General features: G+C 36.5%; 1 protein-coding gene across 4 annotated transcripts in view; it reads right to left on the minus strand.

Annotated features, from left to right (window-relative positions):
• Positions 1-21,452, minus strand: part of WDR7 (WD repeat domain 7) — a 370,882-nt gene that overhangs the window by 201,935 nt on the left and 147,495 nt on the right. For all 4 annotated transcript variants that reach the window (XM_079942515.1, XM_079942514.1, XM_079942512.1 and 1 more), the window contains one exon: positions 11,499-11,612. In XM_079942515.1, coding sequence (XP_079798641.1) covers positions 11,499-11,612 — 114 coding nt within the window. The remainder of the gene's footprint in view (positions 1-11,498; positions 11,613-21,452) is intronic.

A 21,452-nucleotide genomic window follows, 5' to 3' on the forward strand; every position in this document is an offset into this window, starting at 1 on the left:
CCTCTCCCGTTGCGGAGCACAGGCTCCGGACGCGCAGGCTCAGCGGCCATGGCTCACGGGCCCAGCCGCTCCACGGCATGTGGGATCTTCCCGGACCGGGTCACGAACCCGTGTCCCCTGCATCGGCAGGCGGACTCTCAACCACTGCGCCACCAGGGAAGCCCTATCCTTTACGTTTTATCACCTTTTTAAAAAATTTTATTGGAGTATAGTTGATTCACAATGTTGTGTTACTTTTATCATCTTTTAAATATGCTTTCCTAAGTCTAGCAGTGACTCTCAGCTCCATGGCTGCATCAGATTCCTCAGAAAGCTTTTCAGCATCACTGTCTCTCTCCCATCCCTCACTGATCACCAGTGGCCAAACATGGGTTTGAATATGCAAATTAACTCTCCCTTAGCTACCTTAAGTATCTTCTACAGCTGTCATTATTTCTATTTTATAAATCATTCACTCTTCTCAGTCAGATTCAACTCAGGCAATAAATGTGGTAAAAGAAGCCATATAAAAGTGTTTAAGAAAATATAATAATTCATCTGTATTTCGTGAGCCAGCTTTTAGGGATTTCTAAAAACATGCACACAAATTTGGATGCAGCTTTTTTCTCTATCTATAAAGTGTAAATTTATCTAGTAATTTTATATCCCTGGGAGTGATGATCAAACTACCTAGAAAAAACATCATCAAGTCATCAGGAAGAACTAATTTATAAATGAGTTATGTTAGTTACAAACCATTTATTCTATTTATTAAAGCGAATCACTTAAGGATGATGGTGGTAATGGGGGGAGAAGGAAGGGAGGGGGCATATAATATTTCCTGAGCACTTATTATGTGCCAATTGTTCTGCTAAGAAGATTACATGCATCATCTCATTTAATCCTCTAACAATCTCACTACCCTCAGATTTCAGGTGAGAAAATTGAGGCTTGGCATGGTCATGTAACCTGCACAAGGCCACACAGTGAGTAAGCAGGGAAGCTGAAATGTGAACACAGAGAATGAGCTATCAGGGCCTATGCTGTAACCATATTTATTCTAAAAATATTCTAATTACGTATTTACTACTGCAGACCCGCTTTTCATTCAGCTGATTTCACTTTGTTTTTCTGTCTCCATGAAATCTATGGATTCACTCTTAGACATACATATGAAATGCAAGTTTTGCCTCACAGTAACAGGAGTTTATTATACCTTCATGAATAACAGTTCTTCAGGTAAAAATTTCCCAACAAAACAATAAACACAACCAGTCATCAGCTGCCCTCTGAAGCACAAACTCCACCCTACACTCAACAACTAGTAAGTACTCAATACCTAGAAGGTGATCAAAACTAACTGTTGAATGAAAAGAAAAGCCATGGGAGTAGAATTACGCACATTGGGTATGAAGCCGATACCCACCATCAACATCATAAATCCCTTTAATAATAAGCCCTGCTTTAAAGTAACACATAGCACAGGATGTAGAATCTGCTACATTCCACATGAACACACCTGACCTGACATTAGACCCTCCATCCCGGACGGTACTGCCCGGCCATCAGCTCCAGCCTGGCTACTCTTCTCAGCCCTCCACAGAGCCTTCATTTCAAACCAAGTTCTAAACGAACAGCTTTAGCTCAAAAGTTTTTCTTCCCGTGTCTCTCCACCTCTGTCACAAATGCAGGCTTACCTCAAATGCAATTCCTACCCTTACCTAATCCCCAGTGCTCTGAATTCTCCGACCTAAAGTCTGTCCTCGGTACATGTATGTCATATGTGTGTGTATGTGTGTAGAGCTACGTGTGAATATATAGCCTCTCTGTAAAATTTCACCTTCAGCTTCTCAACTAGGATGCTTGCTCTGTTATATCCTCCCCAGAATGTGCTGATAGAAAAATACAAGGTGCATATTAATGTTTTGTTGAATCAAATTGGATATTCCTCACACTTCTTTCAGGGGATACCAACGACACTGAAAAAAATATGTATATACAAAAAGGGCAAAGAGAGAGTAGCTAATTCAGTTTCTCTGAATCCTTTTAAATTAGGTTTACTTCATTTAATTCATGCATTTTTATTTAGGATATACCATAATCCCACCCCCACCCCCCAAAAAAAAGAGTAAATATTCTCACTTGATTTTATCCTACCTGTGAGGGAAGGCTCCTCTTTCTAGTGTATTACATCATGTGGAGAAAATACATTCAGATTTATGACTGTCTTCACCTCAAAGAGTAAATACCAACTTCCACTTATGATTTAAAATTTCGAATTAAGAATAAAGGCCTTTATGCATGACAATTAATTTTAATCCAAGAAATCATGGGAAAATTCAAGGATAGTAGTCACTTTATCTCTTTGCATACTAAAAGTGACTAGAAAGTATCAGGAAGAAGAACTCTTCAAAATTCCACATCCGTTTTAAAACCTGTTTTTCCCCTTTAACATGGCTTGCACGTAAAAGTAATCATTCACAGGTATGACATAAAGTCTGTGAATTATGAGACATTGCTGTCATTACTTTTGTGAATTACAACTTTTGGTCATACGGGTTTGATATCAATTATAAGGGCAATTCACGTAATATACAGATATATAATAGTGTGCCACAATCTAATGAAATTCATTCTTATCCGTGAGGTATTATTACACAGCTCACAAAAGGCCAGATTTTAAGTTCATCCTGAAGGTTATTCACTCCCATGGAGGGCTTTTATTTTTTAACAGCTACAACATTCTTATCCAACTAAATATTTCTTCTTTGTTCCTATTGAGTCTAAGTTTATCAAAAAATATATACACTATTAAATCCAAAAACCAAACCTTAAGTCTTTATGATCTAATATTGTGTACATGTTAGTGTAACTATGTATGTGGTTTTACACAAACATAAAATAATCCTAATTTTATCTAGAAAATATGTAAAATTATCTTCCTATACTAATTATCCATGTTTATTTTTTAAGAAAACAGCATGTCTTTTCTACACATTTTGAATATTTCCTTGTACTATGTTAAAAATTAAACTCTATTAAAAATTAAAATAGAACTTTCTATATCACACAAAGAGAAAACGACATGCCATAATGAATATATTTGTTTCTTTTTGTTCTTATATGATTTTTTAAATGATCTGGTTTTGATAATTACTTCCATTTAAGAGCACAAGCTCTAAAGGCAGATGGCCTGGATTCAAATCCTGACTCTGCCATTTCCTATCTGTGGCCTTTATGTGGAAAGTTACTCTATGCCTCATTTCCCTCTCTTGTAAAACAGGAGCAATAATGAGGACAATTACAGTGAGCTGTGAGGATTAAAAAGAGCCTAGCCTGATACTTATTAGGTACTTAGTAAATACTAATGAGCTGTTGTGATAGCTATTAAGTTCCTGATTTTTAAATATGTTATTTTAGAACAGTTTTCTAAGATGGTATCAATTACTGTTTACCTGACCAATCCCTTGCCTAAGTAGTATATGCAGTCAATACACACACATTAAAAAAAATAAAAGTGCTATTATTAGAAAATATCATTATAAAAGATTTGGTGCCAATGTAACAGCTATCTCAAGTAATGTATGTTACAGCACTTCCGATTCTTTATGATATTTAATTCATTTAAATGAATTAAATGACCAAGACCTTGTTGGTCAAAATACATTGATATTAAGCAGATTTTCCATCTATAAGTGTCTAAAAATAGTTTTAAAGTGAAACTGAAGATTCTAATGGTACTTATTAGCCATGTTTTTGTCCTTGTTCTTGCCTCTTTTCCTTTTGTGCTTTTCTGCAGGCCAGTAACCCCAGGCCAAGCTTTTAAACATAAGCTTAAACACAATAAATCTGGGCATGTTAACTTGCAATTTTCAATGGACAATAAAAAGCAAGTTTTCGTAGTGCTAAATGACTGACTGCAGACACCTGGGGGAATGGCACAAAAACACTACGTGCACCATCACACAACAGGATTCCACACTCTCATTCTTTAGTGGCGTGTGGTTAAATGTCAGGCCTCCTGGAAAAACTCTGTATTTCTCTCCCTCCTGTGAGCATCTCCCCACTTCCCCATCTCTCCCCTACTCCCATACAAGCCACCTTGCTTCTCCAGCGGTGGCATCCCAAGCCCCAGAGGGATCTCTTGGATAACAGGTACTCTGGTACCTCTAGTTCCAGAAAAAACACAAGAGATTTTTGTTTTCATTGACAGAGCTGAGCCTAGAAATGAGGTGGCACAGCTCCCAGGGCAACGGGAGAGACACACCCAGAGGGAAAAGTGTGCCTCAAGAGACAACTCAGACCACTGTTATAAGCACATTGCCACTGTCTGGTCAGTGCAGGCCACAAAAAGGGAACTCTCTGAGAGTCCTAAGAGTCTGTTTCTCTGCTTATGCTCCTAAATCTTCTCCAAATCTCATTTTCACAAAGTCAAGAGACAGTTTATCCAGAAATAAGCCTATATTCCTTCACTGACCTGTTACAAACACTTTTTGTGCCATTGAATACCCACTAAGGAAAAGTGGGGAGGTTAGGGAGATACATATATATATTGCATAAGAATAGTAAATATATATAAATAAATAAATATATAGTATATAAGGAATGCTTTTTTTTTTTTTTTTTTTTTGCGGTACGCGGGCCTCTCACTGTCGTGGCCTCTCCCGTTGCGGAGCACAGGCTCCGGACGCGCAGGCTTAGCGGCCATGGCTCCCGGGCCCAGCCGCTCCGCGGCATGTGGGATCTTCCCAGACCGGGGCACGAACCCACGTCCCCTGCATCGGCAGGCGGACTCTCAACCACTGCGCCACCAGGGAAGCCCAGGAATGCTCTTTGAAATGAGTGATCATATGGCTTCACTAATTCAATCACTCATTCAATAAACATTTACTGAGAGGATGCTATGGACCAGGGCACTGTTTTAGTGCCAGAAATATACAGAGGTAAAAGTCATATGCACACACGTGACTCACAGAGGATAAGTAAACGGTCACTTAACAGTGTTACAGAGTGCAACAGCAGAAATGCATACAACGAACTGGGAGATCTTACATAAGGGGGTCCAGGAAGGCTTCGGGAAGATGGTGACACTCACGCTGGGTTTGAAGAGAACTCTCAGAACTTCACCTCACATGTGAAAGAATTGAGAGCATAGCAGCCAGATGGAGGGGCACAGGCAAAGTAAGGGTCATGAAACAGCAGGGTACTCTGGAGAAACTAAGTTCAGTATTGCTACAGCAGCCACTGAAGCTAGAGCCAGGGGTCAGGTATTCGAAGAGCCCTAGATACCTCCTAAGGTGTTTGGGTTTTGTGCTATAATTAATGGGAAACCATTAAGCAGCAGTTAATGAGGGTGAAAGGTGATGAAGTGGCTTCTGAAACTCTCAGAGTAATGAAAGACATGAACTGGAAGGGGAGGGAATGGAGACAGCAAGATGTTTACTGGAGAATATAATAATAATCCAAAGTAGAAAAAATTAAAGTCTGGATGTAGGTATTCTCTGTGGAAATGGAGAAGGGGAAAATCATTGGGAGATATTTAAGAGGTACAGTTTACAGGAACTGGTACCAACTACCAGTGGACCCTGTTGGAAAGTAAGAAAGCCAGGATTATTCCTTGGTTTCTGGTTTGGGGTGTTAGGCAGTTGATGGTACCCTCAGTGATGCCTTTTATGAGATATAAATATAAAAGGAGATGAGTTTTAGAAATAAATATGAGCTCACTTTGGACTTGGTATTTAGGTATCTATGGGGCATTTGGGCAGGAGGACATATTAATCTGACACTCAGAACACAAGCCTAGGCTGGAGATACAGATTTGATAGTCTTTAACATGGATGTGGTAGTTAAAACCAAAGAAAAGGGAAAGTCAGTCACCCAGAGTGGAAAAAATGAAAAGAGAAAATGAATGACAAAAAGCCATACTTTGGGCTGTATTTTAATATTCCTGTCAACTCTCAAATACCATATTTAGAAATATTCTATTTAACATCCTATCAACGTATAACTAAAACTGAGTATTAAACACTAAACAGCAAAAATATTCTAATTTAAATTTTCTTCTCCCAGATTAAAAAAAATGTATACAAAGGTAAATTACTTGAAGACATATTTCAGAAAACTATGAAATTCACACTTATTTTTCTTAAAAAAGAAAAGTGCATGGTAAACCACAGCACTAGTCGTTTATAATTACCCCAAATCTTAATAACAGTAAACCCATATTGTGTAGTAGCTAACATTCTGAAGTCAATCACAAGAGTAGCGGTAACAGTTTAAAACAAACGATTTAAAATTCACATAGATCTGTACTGTTTTTAGACTGTCAGTTATAAATTAAAGAATGAGAAAGGGAAATGGTGCAATGCAGAAAGTCTTATTCTAGTTTACGAATTATAAGGCCTCTGTCTCTCTGCTAAGAAAGTGCTTCTGATTTCTGAATATATAATGCCCTAAATTTTGTTCCTTAGAGCTTATCTTTAACAGGATGAATTCCTATCTTTCAGTCAAAACAAATGTATAAACATTTTATGAACAGAGCCTCAGTAAATGGTAAAATTAATCAATCAATATTTAGTCTCAGACAAGACGTGCTTTTCAGCTCTAACTTAATATACTAGAAATGTTGACTCTGCTGTGTGAATCTATGTTAAGGTGTCAGTTTTATATTGGTGACTTCAAAAAGCTAGACAGAACAATACAAATTTCATTTTACCTGTATGTAATAACTGTTTAGTAATGAACAGTAACTGTATTTATGGTCTTAACATGATAGCAGTCCTAAATAATTTAAAGAACAAATTTTAAAAGAACATTTAAAGAACAAATACGTGCTGATTGTCCCCCTTTAGGGAGATAATCTCTTGCTCTAAATTTAGAATAACAAGTTTGCCTTCTAGGCAATAATATGGCCGGCAAATATCAGGCTTATGCTCGCTATTGTGAGCAATAAAGGTGGATGGTGACATCATCTCCCATTTCAAAAGAAAGTAAAAAGATGCCAAACTTCAATGAGTTGGAGACTATGAGGCAGTGCAGGGTGGTGCTCAAGCCTACACATCAGCTCTGGAGTCAGGCAGGACTCATGTTCAGTCCCATGAACATGACCTCCCCTGAGCTTGTTTCCTCATCTCTGTATCTGGACAAATATACTAGAACACACTTCAAAGAAATGCTGTTAGTGTCAAGAATAAAGTGGTTGGTACAAAGTAAGTTAACAATTGATACTGCTTTCAAGTTCTCTCACCTTTCTCTATTTTTTCTTTTTCCATAGCATTTCTCATCTTTTTTTATAAATTAAATTTAAATGCTACAAAAAATACAACAAATATCGAGTCAACACACCCATCCAAATACATGTATCATCGTTGCATTTGTTGTGAGCAGTTGAATCTGTCCACTGTGCTGCTGATCTAGTATCAAGTTGTCTCTTATTGACAATGTCAGTGGCTCCTGACTATCACTGTTATATGGTCAGTTTGTGTCCTTGCATATTGAACAAGGGGTAGGACACTATAGTATGACCCACAGGAGAATACAGTGACTTTCTTAAAGGGGTCCATACAGGTTTGTGAGTGAAACCCTTCCCAAATTCTTTTTAACCTGATATTAAGGGAAGATGTTTTAAAATGCCACATTTAGGGGATGTATAGCTTCATCCTCACACAGAATGCCATCCTTTACCTCAATGAAAACTGCATAAAGATAATTAACAAACTCACCTAAAAGGTCTACCTTAAAAAAACAATGATTTATCTAAAATTTTTTCTATGTCTTTCAGTTTTTAGTGAGATTTACTCCATTAACATAATTATCACCTCTTCATATTGTAATGAAAATAACATGTTATTTACAAATACTGACTATATATCTACATAAACATTTAAACTGCAATACCAAAAATAAAAGTACACATACAAAAGCAAATGCACAGGTACAGAATAATATTCTTGTGACTCTAAAATGATAAATAATCTAGAAACAATCTTAACGCCGTTCTTTTTACTTTCAAGAAAACACTACTATTGTTGTTAAAATAGATTTTAAATATACAGAGTATTGCAAAACCTGAAACAATTCCCTTGGAGGAGGGAGTATATTTCCCATGCATACTATACAATATTTTTAAAAATCAGGAATAGGTTTTAATATTTTTCCTACATAAAACAGTATTAATCTGTGAAAGTGGCTAATAAGGCTTTGATATGTAATTTAAGACATTTGGTTAAAGGAAAGAATCTGATAAACCTTAGGCTGGAATGCTAAGCACAACCGAGGGTGTGTGTTGACCAAGGCACACTGGCATTACTTTGTAGAGCCGATCAATAGATACTAGCTTTCAAAAGAGAGATTTAGAAAGAAGCTGCAGCATATTTTTTAAATGACAGGGTGAAGGTTTAAATTGTCTCAATCAAGACTCAATTTTTCTTCCCAGTTTTTCCAGCTGTCCTCTTCCAGTTAAGACTCTTCATTTCAAATAAATTTAATTAGTTCCAATTGATCATCGCCAACACTTACACAGCTTTATCCATGCTTCTTTACTTTTATACAGCAAACACAAAGACTGCCAAGCTCAGATCCAAGTGTCGTTAAGACAATATTCATACCTCATTTGCTCTTACTCAAAAGAAAAATTTCAAATATGAAATTCTGCCTATACAAAAGCACTAAATTATACTTCATATTTTAATTGCTATCTTGGTCAGCTGTTGAATTCAGTTAATTGAAGAATTAAGCCCCAGATTACTACAAAAATAAAATTAATACAACTATGTATATTAGCCTAGCTACAGCATTCAAATAAGAATTCATTCAAAATACAAGCAAATATCTGTCACGTTATAATTTCTATTTGGTTTTTTTTGTTGTTGTTTTTTTGTAGTACGCGGGCCTCTCACTGTTGTGGCCTCTCCTGTTGCGGAGCACACGCTCTGGACACGCAGGCTCAGCGGCCATGGCTCACGGGCCCAGCTGCTCCGCGGCATGTGGGATCCTCCCGGACCAGGGCACAAACCCGTGTCCCCTGCATCGGCAGGCGGACTCTCAACCACTGCGCCACCAGGGAAGCCCGATTTCTATTTGTTTTGAGGTGATATTATTAGAGGAATTCCTTTTAAACAGCCAGGGGAAAAATCAGATTTTTCAAAGTGAATGGCTAAATTGGCCAGTTTTCCCTTTCATAGTACCTCTTGTGCTCTACAATGCTGGTTATCCAAAATAAGATTATTTTGCTTGAAACAGGTTTCTCTCAATGCACCTACCATATTTTTCATAATGCAATTTATATAGGATTCTAGTCAATAAAAAGAAATATGGTTTTCTTCTAAACCCTCACAGAAATCTATACCACATCTTAATCAAGCCACACAATCTAAAGGTAGCCTGAACGATCTACAGGCGGCAGCATGCTCGCTGCTCTGACAACATGTTAAGGGAGCCTTTGGCGTCATTTAAATTCTTTGGCTATTGAGCATTCTTGCTTCTAGTCCTCATGGCATGAAATGAGTAAATCAACTGATAAAAGCCATATATCACATACATTTAACTGAACTCTTACAGATTAAAATATAGTTTATGTAGCATTTATTCATTTATTTATTTATTTTTTTTGCGGTACGCGGGCCTCTCACTGTTGCGGCCTCTCCCGTTGTGGAGCACAGGCTCTGGACGCCCAGTTTACGTAGCATTAACTGACTCTCCAAACTAGATTTTTCATTTTTTCTTGATTTTTTAACAATAAAATAAGCACACAGTCATGTGCTATAATGCTGTCTCGTGACTTCGGCACAGCATAATTCAAAATTTCAATGTACTGATTTAATAATACTTACTCGAGAGCTCAAAAATTCAGCTTTTATTCTGGAATGCAAATTGAGCTATTCTACTACTGCAAAGGCAACTTCTTTCTATTATTTAAACCACGACTTTTTTTTTTTTTTGCGGTACACGGGCCTCTCACTGTTGTGGCCTCTCCCATTGCGGAGCACAGGCTCCGGACGCCCAGGCTCAGCAGCTGTGGCTCACGGGCCCAGCCGCTCCGCGGCATGTGGGATCTTCCCGCACCGGGGCACAAACCCGTGTCCCCTGCATCGGCAGGCGGACTCTCAACCACTGCACCACCAGGGAAGCCCTAAACCATGACTTTTTATAGACAAGAAAACCTTTAAAATTTAGAGGGAATAACAAAACATATCTATAGCATTATTTTTTAAAAAGCAGTGAAAACTGAATAAAGCAAGAAATAGTTTTTAAAAATCTTTAAATGAAATAATTTCCTCTAGTAGCTGCCAAAACAAGTTCCATAATTGTGAAGTACAAATGACTTTCAGCAAAGTTGGAAGTTTGCAAACTAATTTATATTTAAGGTGGATGATTTTTTTTTAATCAATGAATTGATACATTAAAAAGTAAGAGCAACCACCATCATCTCATTTTTGCAGAAAACCAGATGCTCCTCAATGTAGTCAACTACTTATTTGCAGCAGTGGCACAAGTCTATAGGTTTTTAAATAAAGGCTTTGTAAATTTTCAAGGGAGATCATAAAGCTCCCTCAACTTCTTCCCAGTGAAAGAAATTTAAGGGCAGTCAGGTGATAACAGTAAAGAACCTGCTACACAGAGCTTTAAAAGGAAAAAGGAAGAGGAAAAAAAATACAACTTCCCTTTGTTTTTTGGTTTTTTTTTCTCCCTTTAATTATTGTTAAAAATTTTACTGATATTTACTGGGCATGCTTCTTTTCAAATTATTGATTACTATTAAGTTAATGCTTCTTGTTTCACAATAGTTGTAGATTTATATGGTCAGATTTTACATTTTAACCATACGCACCAAAAATAAGAGTTTATCATTCTTAATACCAATAAAAATATTTATACTAGGTTGTTTTTATCCTCCGTTCATTGAAAGAAATTGAGCTGAATGCATTTGGAGATCCAGTAATTGAAACTGCTTTAAGCCTATAAAAAGACAGGCTGAACATATGCAGTGTATGGCTTTCATAAATTTTACATTATGCCTGATCAGGTGATAAATAATACAGATAAGAATGTTGAATACCCAAACAATGTAAGTAATTTGAAAAAGCAGGATTCATTTCTATAGTATAGGTACAAAGAGTATCTGTAAGTTTCCTTATGTAGCCTGTGTTGCATAAATTGCCATTACAACTTTGATATTTTCAGTTTACCCTACTATAATTGCAAAACTTTTCATAACACAATAAGTGTATTCCTCTACATGTTCCAAGGCTTTAGTAATGATCCTAGCCTCTGAATTAGAAGGTTCTCAGAAAATCAAATGCACATCTAGCAGGTTCACTGTTATAACAACAATGAGCAAACCTGGACGAAATAAACAGTCTGCTTCTTTCTACTTCAATATCAAAAAGGGCACTAAAGGGTATCAAAAACTAAACACTCCATCAGTGCAAGTTTCCATCCTTTCCATCAACATATTTAACCCCACTGTAAACGACCTAAAAGCATTTTCCAATACTGGACATTAAAGATATCATGGTTACCAGTGGTGATGTCATCATCCACAAGGTCGTGCTCTTCCTCTTGGACTTTGGCTTCTGGCCCTGAGGCATCAGGAGCAGTGGTAATAGTCTGCATGGCTTCTGCTGAGACCCCAGCTAAAACAAATGGGAAGCACAAGGGTTAGTTTTTAAAAACTGAAAGAAAGGTGGGGCTTCCCTGGTGGCGCAGTGGTTGAGAATCCTCCTGCCAATGCAGGGGACATGGGTTCGAGCCCTGGTCCAGGAAGATCCCACATGCCGCGGAGCAACAAAGCCCGTGCGCCACAACTACTGAAGACCATGCGCCTGGAGCCCGTGCTCCGCAACAGTAGCCACAGCAATGAGAAGCCCCGTGCACTGCAGAGAAGAGTAGCCCCTGCTCACTGCAACTAGAGAAAGCCCCCTCGCAGCAATGAAGACCCAACGCAGCCAAAAATAAATAAATAAAATAAATAAATTTATAAAAAAAAAATGAAAGGTGGACCAAAACTCTTAAAGCATTTTAATTGACTTACTGGATGCAAATGCAATATGTTAAAAAAAAAATACAATATATTCACCAAAATTAGGGAGAGACAGAAATTAATGAACAAAATATTCATCTGTGTTCTATTGCTTTATATATATATATATGTACATGGATGCAAACTATACGGACTTTTAACTAAGATCTGGGAACAGAAAAATGATGAAGTAAATTACAGTTTTACTTGATTCCTTTCAATGTTTTTGCTACAGTTACTTTAGCAAATTTAGACATAATTATGCTAAAAAGAGGGAGAAAAAAACCTAGAGTGAAGGACTATTTTAAAAGTTTACTTCTCTTTAATATTAGTTTGCTTATAATTTGGGGGTTGGGAAGACGGATGATGACAAAAGAGGGATCTGTGTTCTGATTCTGTGTAAAAGACCTGAAATGCATTGCCCCAAGAGCATAATATCTCTCTGTCTCTGAAGGAATTAGATATGAGGTCAGATAATTATGGAACTGAAAGAACCTAACTGAAAGCAGACAGGTGAACTAGATCAGGGCACCAAAAACTTCCATTCTGTAAACCACCTGAGAATCTGAAAGTTCATACAAAGGTCTTTTCCTTACTTACCTAGTTTCCCATCTTTGATGATACATAGGTTCCCCCCCTCCACTATCTGAAAGTAGAGCACTGCTGTGAAACCTTTTGTAAGCCAGAATGATATAAAGCAAAGGAGCAATCACCTTAGGACACATCTTCCTAACAAATGCACAGAATTCAAGACAAAGCACAGATGCTCACAGACACAGTTCAAACCCATGGCAGCTTGATGCTGAGATGCTGAGCTAGTTCCCAGGGAAGGAGCTTGGTGGTGCCGCTCTAAGCCGCTCTTGGTGTGCCTGGCTCTGTGACAGCTCACTGCTAAACAAACGCTGAGTGCTATTATTGCCTTTTGTCTTTTCTCATAAAAGCGAAAATCCTCTTGAGCTATCTTTCAATCAGCAAAAACAGGTACTGACGACAGTCTTTCATAAAAGTGAAGGGTTGTAAAGCAAACTTTCAAAAAGAGGAGAATGCCTGTATTTTGTTGTCAATTTGCATCTAATTAGGCAATGGATAGGAGGGGGTGTCCAATATTTTACACATGGTTACCAAGAGGTATTGCTCAATCATGGTATAGAAAAATGTCACCCACTGGAACTTACTTCAGGAGTTGAACATTTTAATCAAATCTTCTTAATAAGTACTTCGATAACTGCACATATAAAATCTAACACAATATTTTTAAAACCAGAAGCTACAAATATTCCAGGATTTCTTTTCTTCCAAGATGCATTAACTGAATTTCTATATGAAATTCAACCTTGCTGCCTCAGGTTTATGAAAGGCACCAAGAGGAAGAATCTTAGTCATTAACCACCATGAATGATCCAGAAGTAGACCTACCAGTAGGCAGTTCCAAGGCCTAACAATTTAAATTTGGGGAGGAGAACGTCATTTTAGTGCAAGCACTTTATTAAGTATTGCTCCAACAAAAGAATGAACAGTGCTAAATGAATGGTCCCCAATAACAAAAAATGACAAAGGCCATCCCTTTACAGCATCACTTTTGTTGTTAGGTTTTCAAGATAAAATTTTAAAATAAAGAGGAATTACTAGAAAAATAATATTATGTTATTTGATTAAAGATGGTTATCAGTAAAATAATCACAAAGAAGAGATAAGAAGGTAAACGCCACATTTCTACAGACTTACTGCTTAAGCACAAAATCAAAGATCGTTGTTTCAGATTATTAAATCAAAATATAAATCTCTGAAATCTTTCAGTCTCATTCCATGCTTAACAGTTGATAATTTTGAAAATGATCAGAGAAACAGGGAAATGATATTAAGGAACAGTTTAGATGGCAACAATCATTTATTAGTAGTATTTTCCTTTCCTGTAAAATTAATGGATTCCATGAAAATAACGCTAGTATTTATGTGTAACAAGTTTATAAATCCATTTAAATTTATCTCATTTAATCAGAGAGGTCAAGTACTTGCTTGGCATAACACAGTTACTAAATTCAAGAACCAGTATTGATGTGTAGATCTTCCGATTTCAACCCCAATATCCTTTTACCAGTAAGTCCTCCCAGGGACTGAGTTGCTCAGGGCAGGATAGGAGGCATGACAGAATATCACAGCACAAGTATGAGAAGTCATGGAATCCCATGATATTGAGTATAATTACTGTGAAGTCCTCCATGGTGTTCTTGGGCTATACTAGACAACTGTTCAACTGAGGGCATTCAGTATTTTGGAACAGAGCTTAAGAAGCAAACGTGGATATCTCAAAGTAACCAAGGTTGAAAGACCAAGAAGTATCTATGCTGAAACTGGTTCTTTGATCGATGCTTTCCAAAACAAAGTAAGGGTTATAAAATCCTATATATCTTGTCAGAAAAAAAGAAAATAGAGTTGATCATTGAACAATGCAGGGGTTAGGGGCACCAAACCTCTGTGTAGTCAAAAATCTGGGTGTAACTTATAGCTGGCCCTCCATATCCATGGATACAACCAACCACAGATCATGTAGTACTGTAGTATTTACTACTGAAAACAATCCACATATAAGTGAACCCACTCAGTTCAAACCCACGTTGTTCAAGGGTCAACTGTACAAACAACAAAAAAAATAAAACTACAAATCAATATCTCTCATGAATATAGTCTCAAAAATCCTTGACAAAATATAAGTATTACATTGATTTTTGAATCAGTGTAACACGATCCTTACATTAATTCAAAAAATCAATCAATGTAAACCAAAATATTAAGAGGTTAAAGAAGAAAAAAAATCATATGAACATGTTAATAACTTGATAAAATTTGACACCAATTCATGATTTAAAAAAACCCTCAGAAAAATACAAATAGAAGAGAGAGAGGAACTTGTTCAAGTTAATAAAAGCACCTACTAAAAATCTGCAGCTAACATTATACTTAACAGTGAAAGGCTGAATGCTTTCCTCCTGTGATCAAGAATGAAGTAAAGATGTCCACAATGCCACTCTTATTTAACATATATACAATGGAATATTACTCAGCCATAAAAACAAACAAAATTGAGTTATTTGTAGTGAGGTGGATGAACCTAGAGTCTGTCATACAGAGTGAAGTCAGTCAGAAAGAGAAAAACAAATACCATATGTTAACACATATATATGGAATCTAAAAAAAAAAATCGTTCTGATGAACCTAGGGGCAGGACAGGAAAAAAGACGCAGACGTAGAGAATGGACTTGAGGACACAGGGAGGGGGAAGAGGAAGCTGGGACGAAGTAAGAGAGTGGCATGGACATACATACACTACCAAAGGTAAAATAGATAGCTAGTGGGAAGCAGCTGCATAGCACAGGGAGATCAGCTCAATGCTCTGTGACCACCTAGAGGGGTGGGATAGGGAGGGTGGAAGGGAGGTGCAAGAGGGAGGGGATATGGGGATATATGTATACATATAGCACTTCATTATACAGCAGAAACTAACACAACATTGTAAAGCAATTATACTCCAATAAAGATGTAAAAACAAACAAAACAAAACAAAAAAACCCCACAGCATTGGAAATTTCTAGCCAGTGCAATAAAGCAAGAAAAGAAAACACATACAGTTTGGAATGGATGAGGTAATCCTACTCAATGAAAAAATAACTGTCTATGTGGAAAATCTAAATGAATCTACAAAAAATAAGCAAACTAATAAGTGAGTACAGCAAGGCTGCAAAATACAAGAAAAAAATTCTTAATTATATTTCTATATGTTAACAATGAATACGTGGACACCTAAACTTAAAAGAAAAATACTAGTAACGCTGGCTCAAAAAAGACTGAAATACTGTAAAAAAAGACTGAAAAGATGTAAATACAAAAAAAAAATAGACGAAACCTACAAAACACTGACAAAACATCGAAGGTATAAATAAATGAAATGGAGAGACATACCATGTTCATAGGTTGAAAGATTCTACATAGTAATGATGTCAATTTTCTGTATACAGGTTTAATGTAATTCCTATCAAAATCCCAGCACGATTTTTTGTACATACAGCCAAATATTTCTAAAATTATATAGAAAGACAAAGGAACTAGAATAGCTAAAAGAATTTTTGAAAAAAAAATAAGGTAGGAAAAATCAGCCAGCCCCATTGAAGACTTATCATTTAAAGTTATTAAAACTATTTGGTTTTAGATTAAGCGAACAGAATAGAAAACCAGAAAAAGACAAACACAAATATGTCCAATGTTATTTGACAGAGGTGCAAAGAGCAAATCAATGGAGGAAAGATAGCCTTTTCAACAAATGGGCTGCTACAACTGGATATCCACACACAAAAAGTATGAACTTTGAACTACGGCTCACACCTTATTTAAAAATCAGCTCAAAATGAATCTGGACTTAAATGTAGAACATAAAACTATAAAACTTAAAAAAAAAATAGTAGGAGAAAATCTTTGGTACCTGAGGCCAGACTTGACACCAAAAGCACAATCCATAAGAGGAAAAACTGGTAAAGTGGACTTCACTAAAATTAAGAACTTTTGCTCTATAAATGACCCTATTATAAGGTTAAAAAGACAAGCAACAGACTTAAGAGAAAAGATTCACAAATCACATACCCAACAAGTGACTAGTACCTAGACTATATAAAGCACTCTCAGCACTCTACAGTAAACAGTCTGGTGGTTCCTCAAAAGGTTAAGCATAGAGTTATCCTGTGACCCAGCAATTCCACTGCCAGGGATGAAAACATATGTCCACACAAAGACTTGTACAGGAATGCTCACAGCAGCATTACCCATAAAAGCCAGAGTGTATAAACAATCTGAATGTCCAAAGACTGATGAATAAATGTATAAATATATCACAATTTACTGATGAATAGATCATTGTGATAAAGTCATACAATGGGATATTAATCAGCAATACAAGGAAATGAAGCACTAAGTAAAAGAAACCAGCCACAAAAGAGCACATGTTGCATGACTCCATCTAGTTATACTAATGAGTCTATAGTTTCTTTTTGGTGTAATGAAAATGTTCTGAAATTGATGGTGGTGATAGCTGCACAACTCAGAATATGCTAAAAGCCACTGGATTGTACCGTTTTAAGTGTGAATTTAATGGCATATGAATTATATCTCAAAGAAGCTGTTTTTATAAAGTTTGGGGCTTCCCTGGTGGTGCAGTGTTTGAGAGTCCGCCTGCCCATGCAGGGGACACGGGTTCGTGCCCCGGTCCGGTAAGATCCCACATGCCGCGGAGCGGCTGGGCCCTTGAGCCATGGCCGCTGAGCCTGCGCGTCCGGAGCCTGTGCTCCGCAATGGGAGAGGCCACAACAGTGAGAGGCCCGCGTTCCGCAAAAAAAAAAAAAAAAGTTTGCTTTTCTACCATTCCAGATCAACCAAGAAATCCACACCGCTTCTGCGTACTCTTTTGGTATCATTTCTGCCGTGTAGCTGAAGAAAACAGGGAGACAAGGGCCACATAGAACACTTATGCAATAAGAAAACAAATTCACCCTGAATGTTTTTCTTGTGTCAGGAAGGAGTAATGCTCCCTTTTTTTTTTTTTTTTTAATTTATTTATTTATTTACGGCGGTGTTGGGTCTTCGTTTCTGTGCGAGGGCTTTCTCTAGTTGCGGCGAGCGGGGGCCACTCTTCATCGCGGTGCGCGGGCCTCTCACTATCGCGGCCTCTCTTGTTGCAGAGCACAGGCTCCAGACGCGCAGGCTCAGTAGTTGTGGCACACGGGCCTAGTTGCTCCGCGGCATGTGGGATCTTCCCAGACCAGGGCTCGAACCCGTGTCCCCTCCATTAGCAGGCAGATTCTCAACCACTGCGCCACCAGGGAAGCCCTCCCTTTTTAATTTAAAAAATTAAACTATATTCTTGATTTTGACCATATTTGTAACTCATTCTGTTAGTTCTTATAGTCAAATTCTCTGGGTTATTTTGTTTACAAATCAATACAAAAAGATTGATTTGGTTACTTCAAAATTCTATATATTTCCATTTTTAAGGATCAGCTAAAATATCTTAACTTGAAGTCTAATTGGGCATTGTCATGATAACAAAATACCTAAGATTCCAACCTTTGTTGGAAGATATAAAGGTAAGAGATACTGAGAATGGAAAGGCCAAATTACTACAATCAAATACAAATGGCACAGATCATTTAAAGCTAATTTTAATAAGTTTGTTTTAAGGAAATGATAGAAGATTTCCTTTTGAACTTTTGGACCATAAAGTTATGGTAAAAGATGAGCAAAACCCATTATTTAACCCTTCTAAGCATGGTAATCATTACCTGCCAAAAAAAAAAGAAACATTTTTTTAAATTCCCAACCATAACCTCCATATTTCTGATCTCCACAGTATTTAGTTACATGCTACATTACTATCTTATAATAGGCAGACATAACAGACAGCAGACATTCTGCATAAGGCAAAACTATAGGATACAAATCAAATCAGTGATTGCCAGAGGCTAGGGGTGTGATAGGAAGGCTGACTACAAAATGGTCTAAGCAACTATTTTAGAATAACGAAAATAATCTATATTTTAATCCTGGGAGTAGAAATATGACTATCTACATTTGTTAAAAATTCACAGAACTGTACACTAAAAAGAGTGAATTTTACTACATATAAATTATACTCAATAAACCTAACTTAAAAAAAAAAGATACAATAGAAGGTCCTACATCACTGTCACTAAAAAGAATTGAGGTTATGCCACAATACAATGCTATTTGCAATGAAACACAATGACCAGAAAAAAGATGTATCACTTTCTTCCTGGTATTAAAAAACTAAACTTTTTTGAAACATAAAATTCACCTCATCACTCTCCACTATCAGTAAGATGATGAAATATTCCTGAGAAATATTAGGACACCGACATGGAGGCTTCAGTTTCTTGCATATTGATAATCAAGATTATAAGCACTGTCAATTAAATATATGGTAGTTCTTTGCTATTTTCTTACGTACTTGATGTAAGTGATCTTATCTGTCAAACTATACCATAAAATCTAAGACATTCATTTTCTGAATATCCACAAAATACTTGGCAGTAAAGAACATCTCATAAAGATTCAATAAATACATCGTGAATAGAACTCAATACCTTCAATCCCATGACACAAATTATGCTATTTAAATATACTATAAAATAATAGTGATTCAATAAATACATCGTGAATAGAACTCAATACCTTCAATCCCATGACACAAATTATGCTATTTAAATATACTATAAAATAATAGTAAGTGTGCTTTGGTGAAAGACATACAATAAAAAGGTGCAACAAAGAGATACAATAAAAAAAGATACAAAGAAGTCATGGGAAAATGTGAGGTACTTAAAAAACCAAATCCAGATTCACAAAATAAAAAAAATGAACACACATTATGCAGACAATGGGTATAAATGGGTTCTACGCTGTGAATCAGAAGGAGAACGAGGAAAAAATGGAACGGAGGAGAAAACTGTTATCAGTAAGTTTGGACACAGCAGAGAAAGGAAGGAGGCTTGGCTGTGGCAGCAGCAGAAGTAAGAAACAGAGGACAGGGAAGAGTATGATGAGATCTTCACGCCATCTAGATTTCTAAATACTTAGACCACTATTCATTGTGAGAGATGTATATAGACAACTGTCCCATTTGTATGCAATATTTTTAATCACCTTAGAAAAACATTTTTTAATGTAAATATGGAAATACAGTTTTCAAAATCAATGAGATAAAACTGCACTTGCCTCTTCCCATCTGTAAAATCAGGTCCATTATTATAAGATTTATCTTTCAAAAGCTTGTAAATCATTGGGTTTCCGTTGTTATGGAAAAATCCCAAGGAAATTCTTGGTCAACCCAATACCTTTATAAACATTTTTTTCCTATTGGCTAATAATATCTGAGTAATGATTAATAATGTGAACTCAGAAGACTTCAGTGTCATGTGATTAACTTAACAATCAAAGACTAAATACTAAATTTTAATAGAATAACATTTAAAACACAGCACTTTAACCAGTACTGCAATATAAAACCATTTAAATTCATTATTATTTTATTGGCGATTAGAGGGAAGTGTTAAACAATATTCCTAGGACTCAGAAAGAAAAATGTATACCAGAATATTTACAAATATTAACAAACATTATATTTCTGATTCCCATTAAAATATAGATTTCCACTGAGACTGAAAAATGGATCTAAAAGAATAGCAGGTATTTTTATTTCATCAGTTTTTCCCAACTGTGGTTTTCCAGTGGTCCAATTAAAGTACATGAGGCAAGAATCTGATACACACATTTACTCTGAATAAAGTAAAATTTCACAAGAAGGAAGGGAGGGGGTGCATATCTAGAATTTATTTTCAGGCAGCAGGCTTGAATTTATTGGAAGCAGATCTCCTCATTGACTGACCACACCGCTCCGCATTCCCCGCAATCCTTATGACAGACAGACGGTCTGCCTCGCATTAATTCACTTCACACCACGTCTATCGATCCGCAGCCAGTTCCCTAGTCTCTCTGCACACATTGCCTGTCTGGCTGCCTACATCCACATCAGCACATACACACAAAGGCCAGAGAAAGATAACCTTTTGCTTTCCATTAAAGACACAGTGTCCACTTTTCCTTCCCCAATAACATCAAAAATATAAAATATAACATTATAGATGTCTCAGAGAAAAGCCTTCCTATAAGAAATGGTGAAGGTATTTATCCCTAAATCTAAATAGAGATCATTTCAATTTATCAAAAACAAGTTAGTTTAATAAAGGCCACAGAGCAATTAGAGAAATGAAAAATATAGTTAAAAATAAAGAAAATGTCTTCAAGCCTGAATACAAATATAATAGTCATTTGGTAACATAAGTTTTGATAGTTATTTTTAATGGGATGAAATACATTTTTCCTAGTTAGCACTTTCTTTTTTTTTTTTTTAAGAAAACTGCTCTCACACGAAATGCAATTATAAACAATTCTGAAAGCAACAGAGGAAACACACTTACTGAAACATACACAAGGAACAGAAAACATAATTAGGAAGTATACTATAGCAATAGAATATTAATGTAAGGGGATAAGGCTTTATTATTCCTCTTTCCCAACAAGAACCTGAAACACATCCAAGGTAAAAATCACACCTAATGCTTTTAATTCATTGCATGTACTTTTTCAAAGACTTCTGTTTGATTTGCAGGCTATGAGCTGACTCAACAGCAATTTTGGTTTCAGAAGACACAATAAAACGAAGATTTATTGTTCAACCTACAACATGTTGAGAAACAAAGGCAAATCTGTCTTGACACACAACTGTACTAAAGCATAAACTTAAAATAATGACCTCTGGCTGACTGAGAAACCCAAAGTATATATCTCAAAACTGGGTAAAGTATATCCTCCTGGATAAGAAAGTACCTTTGAA

This window comes from Stenella coeruleoalba, assembly GCF_951394435.1.
Source record: "Stenella coeruleoalba genome assembly, chromosome: 14".
Lineage (NCBI taxonomy): Eukaryota > Metazoa > Chordata > Mammalia > Artiodactyla > Delphinidae > Stenella > Stenella coeruleoalba.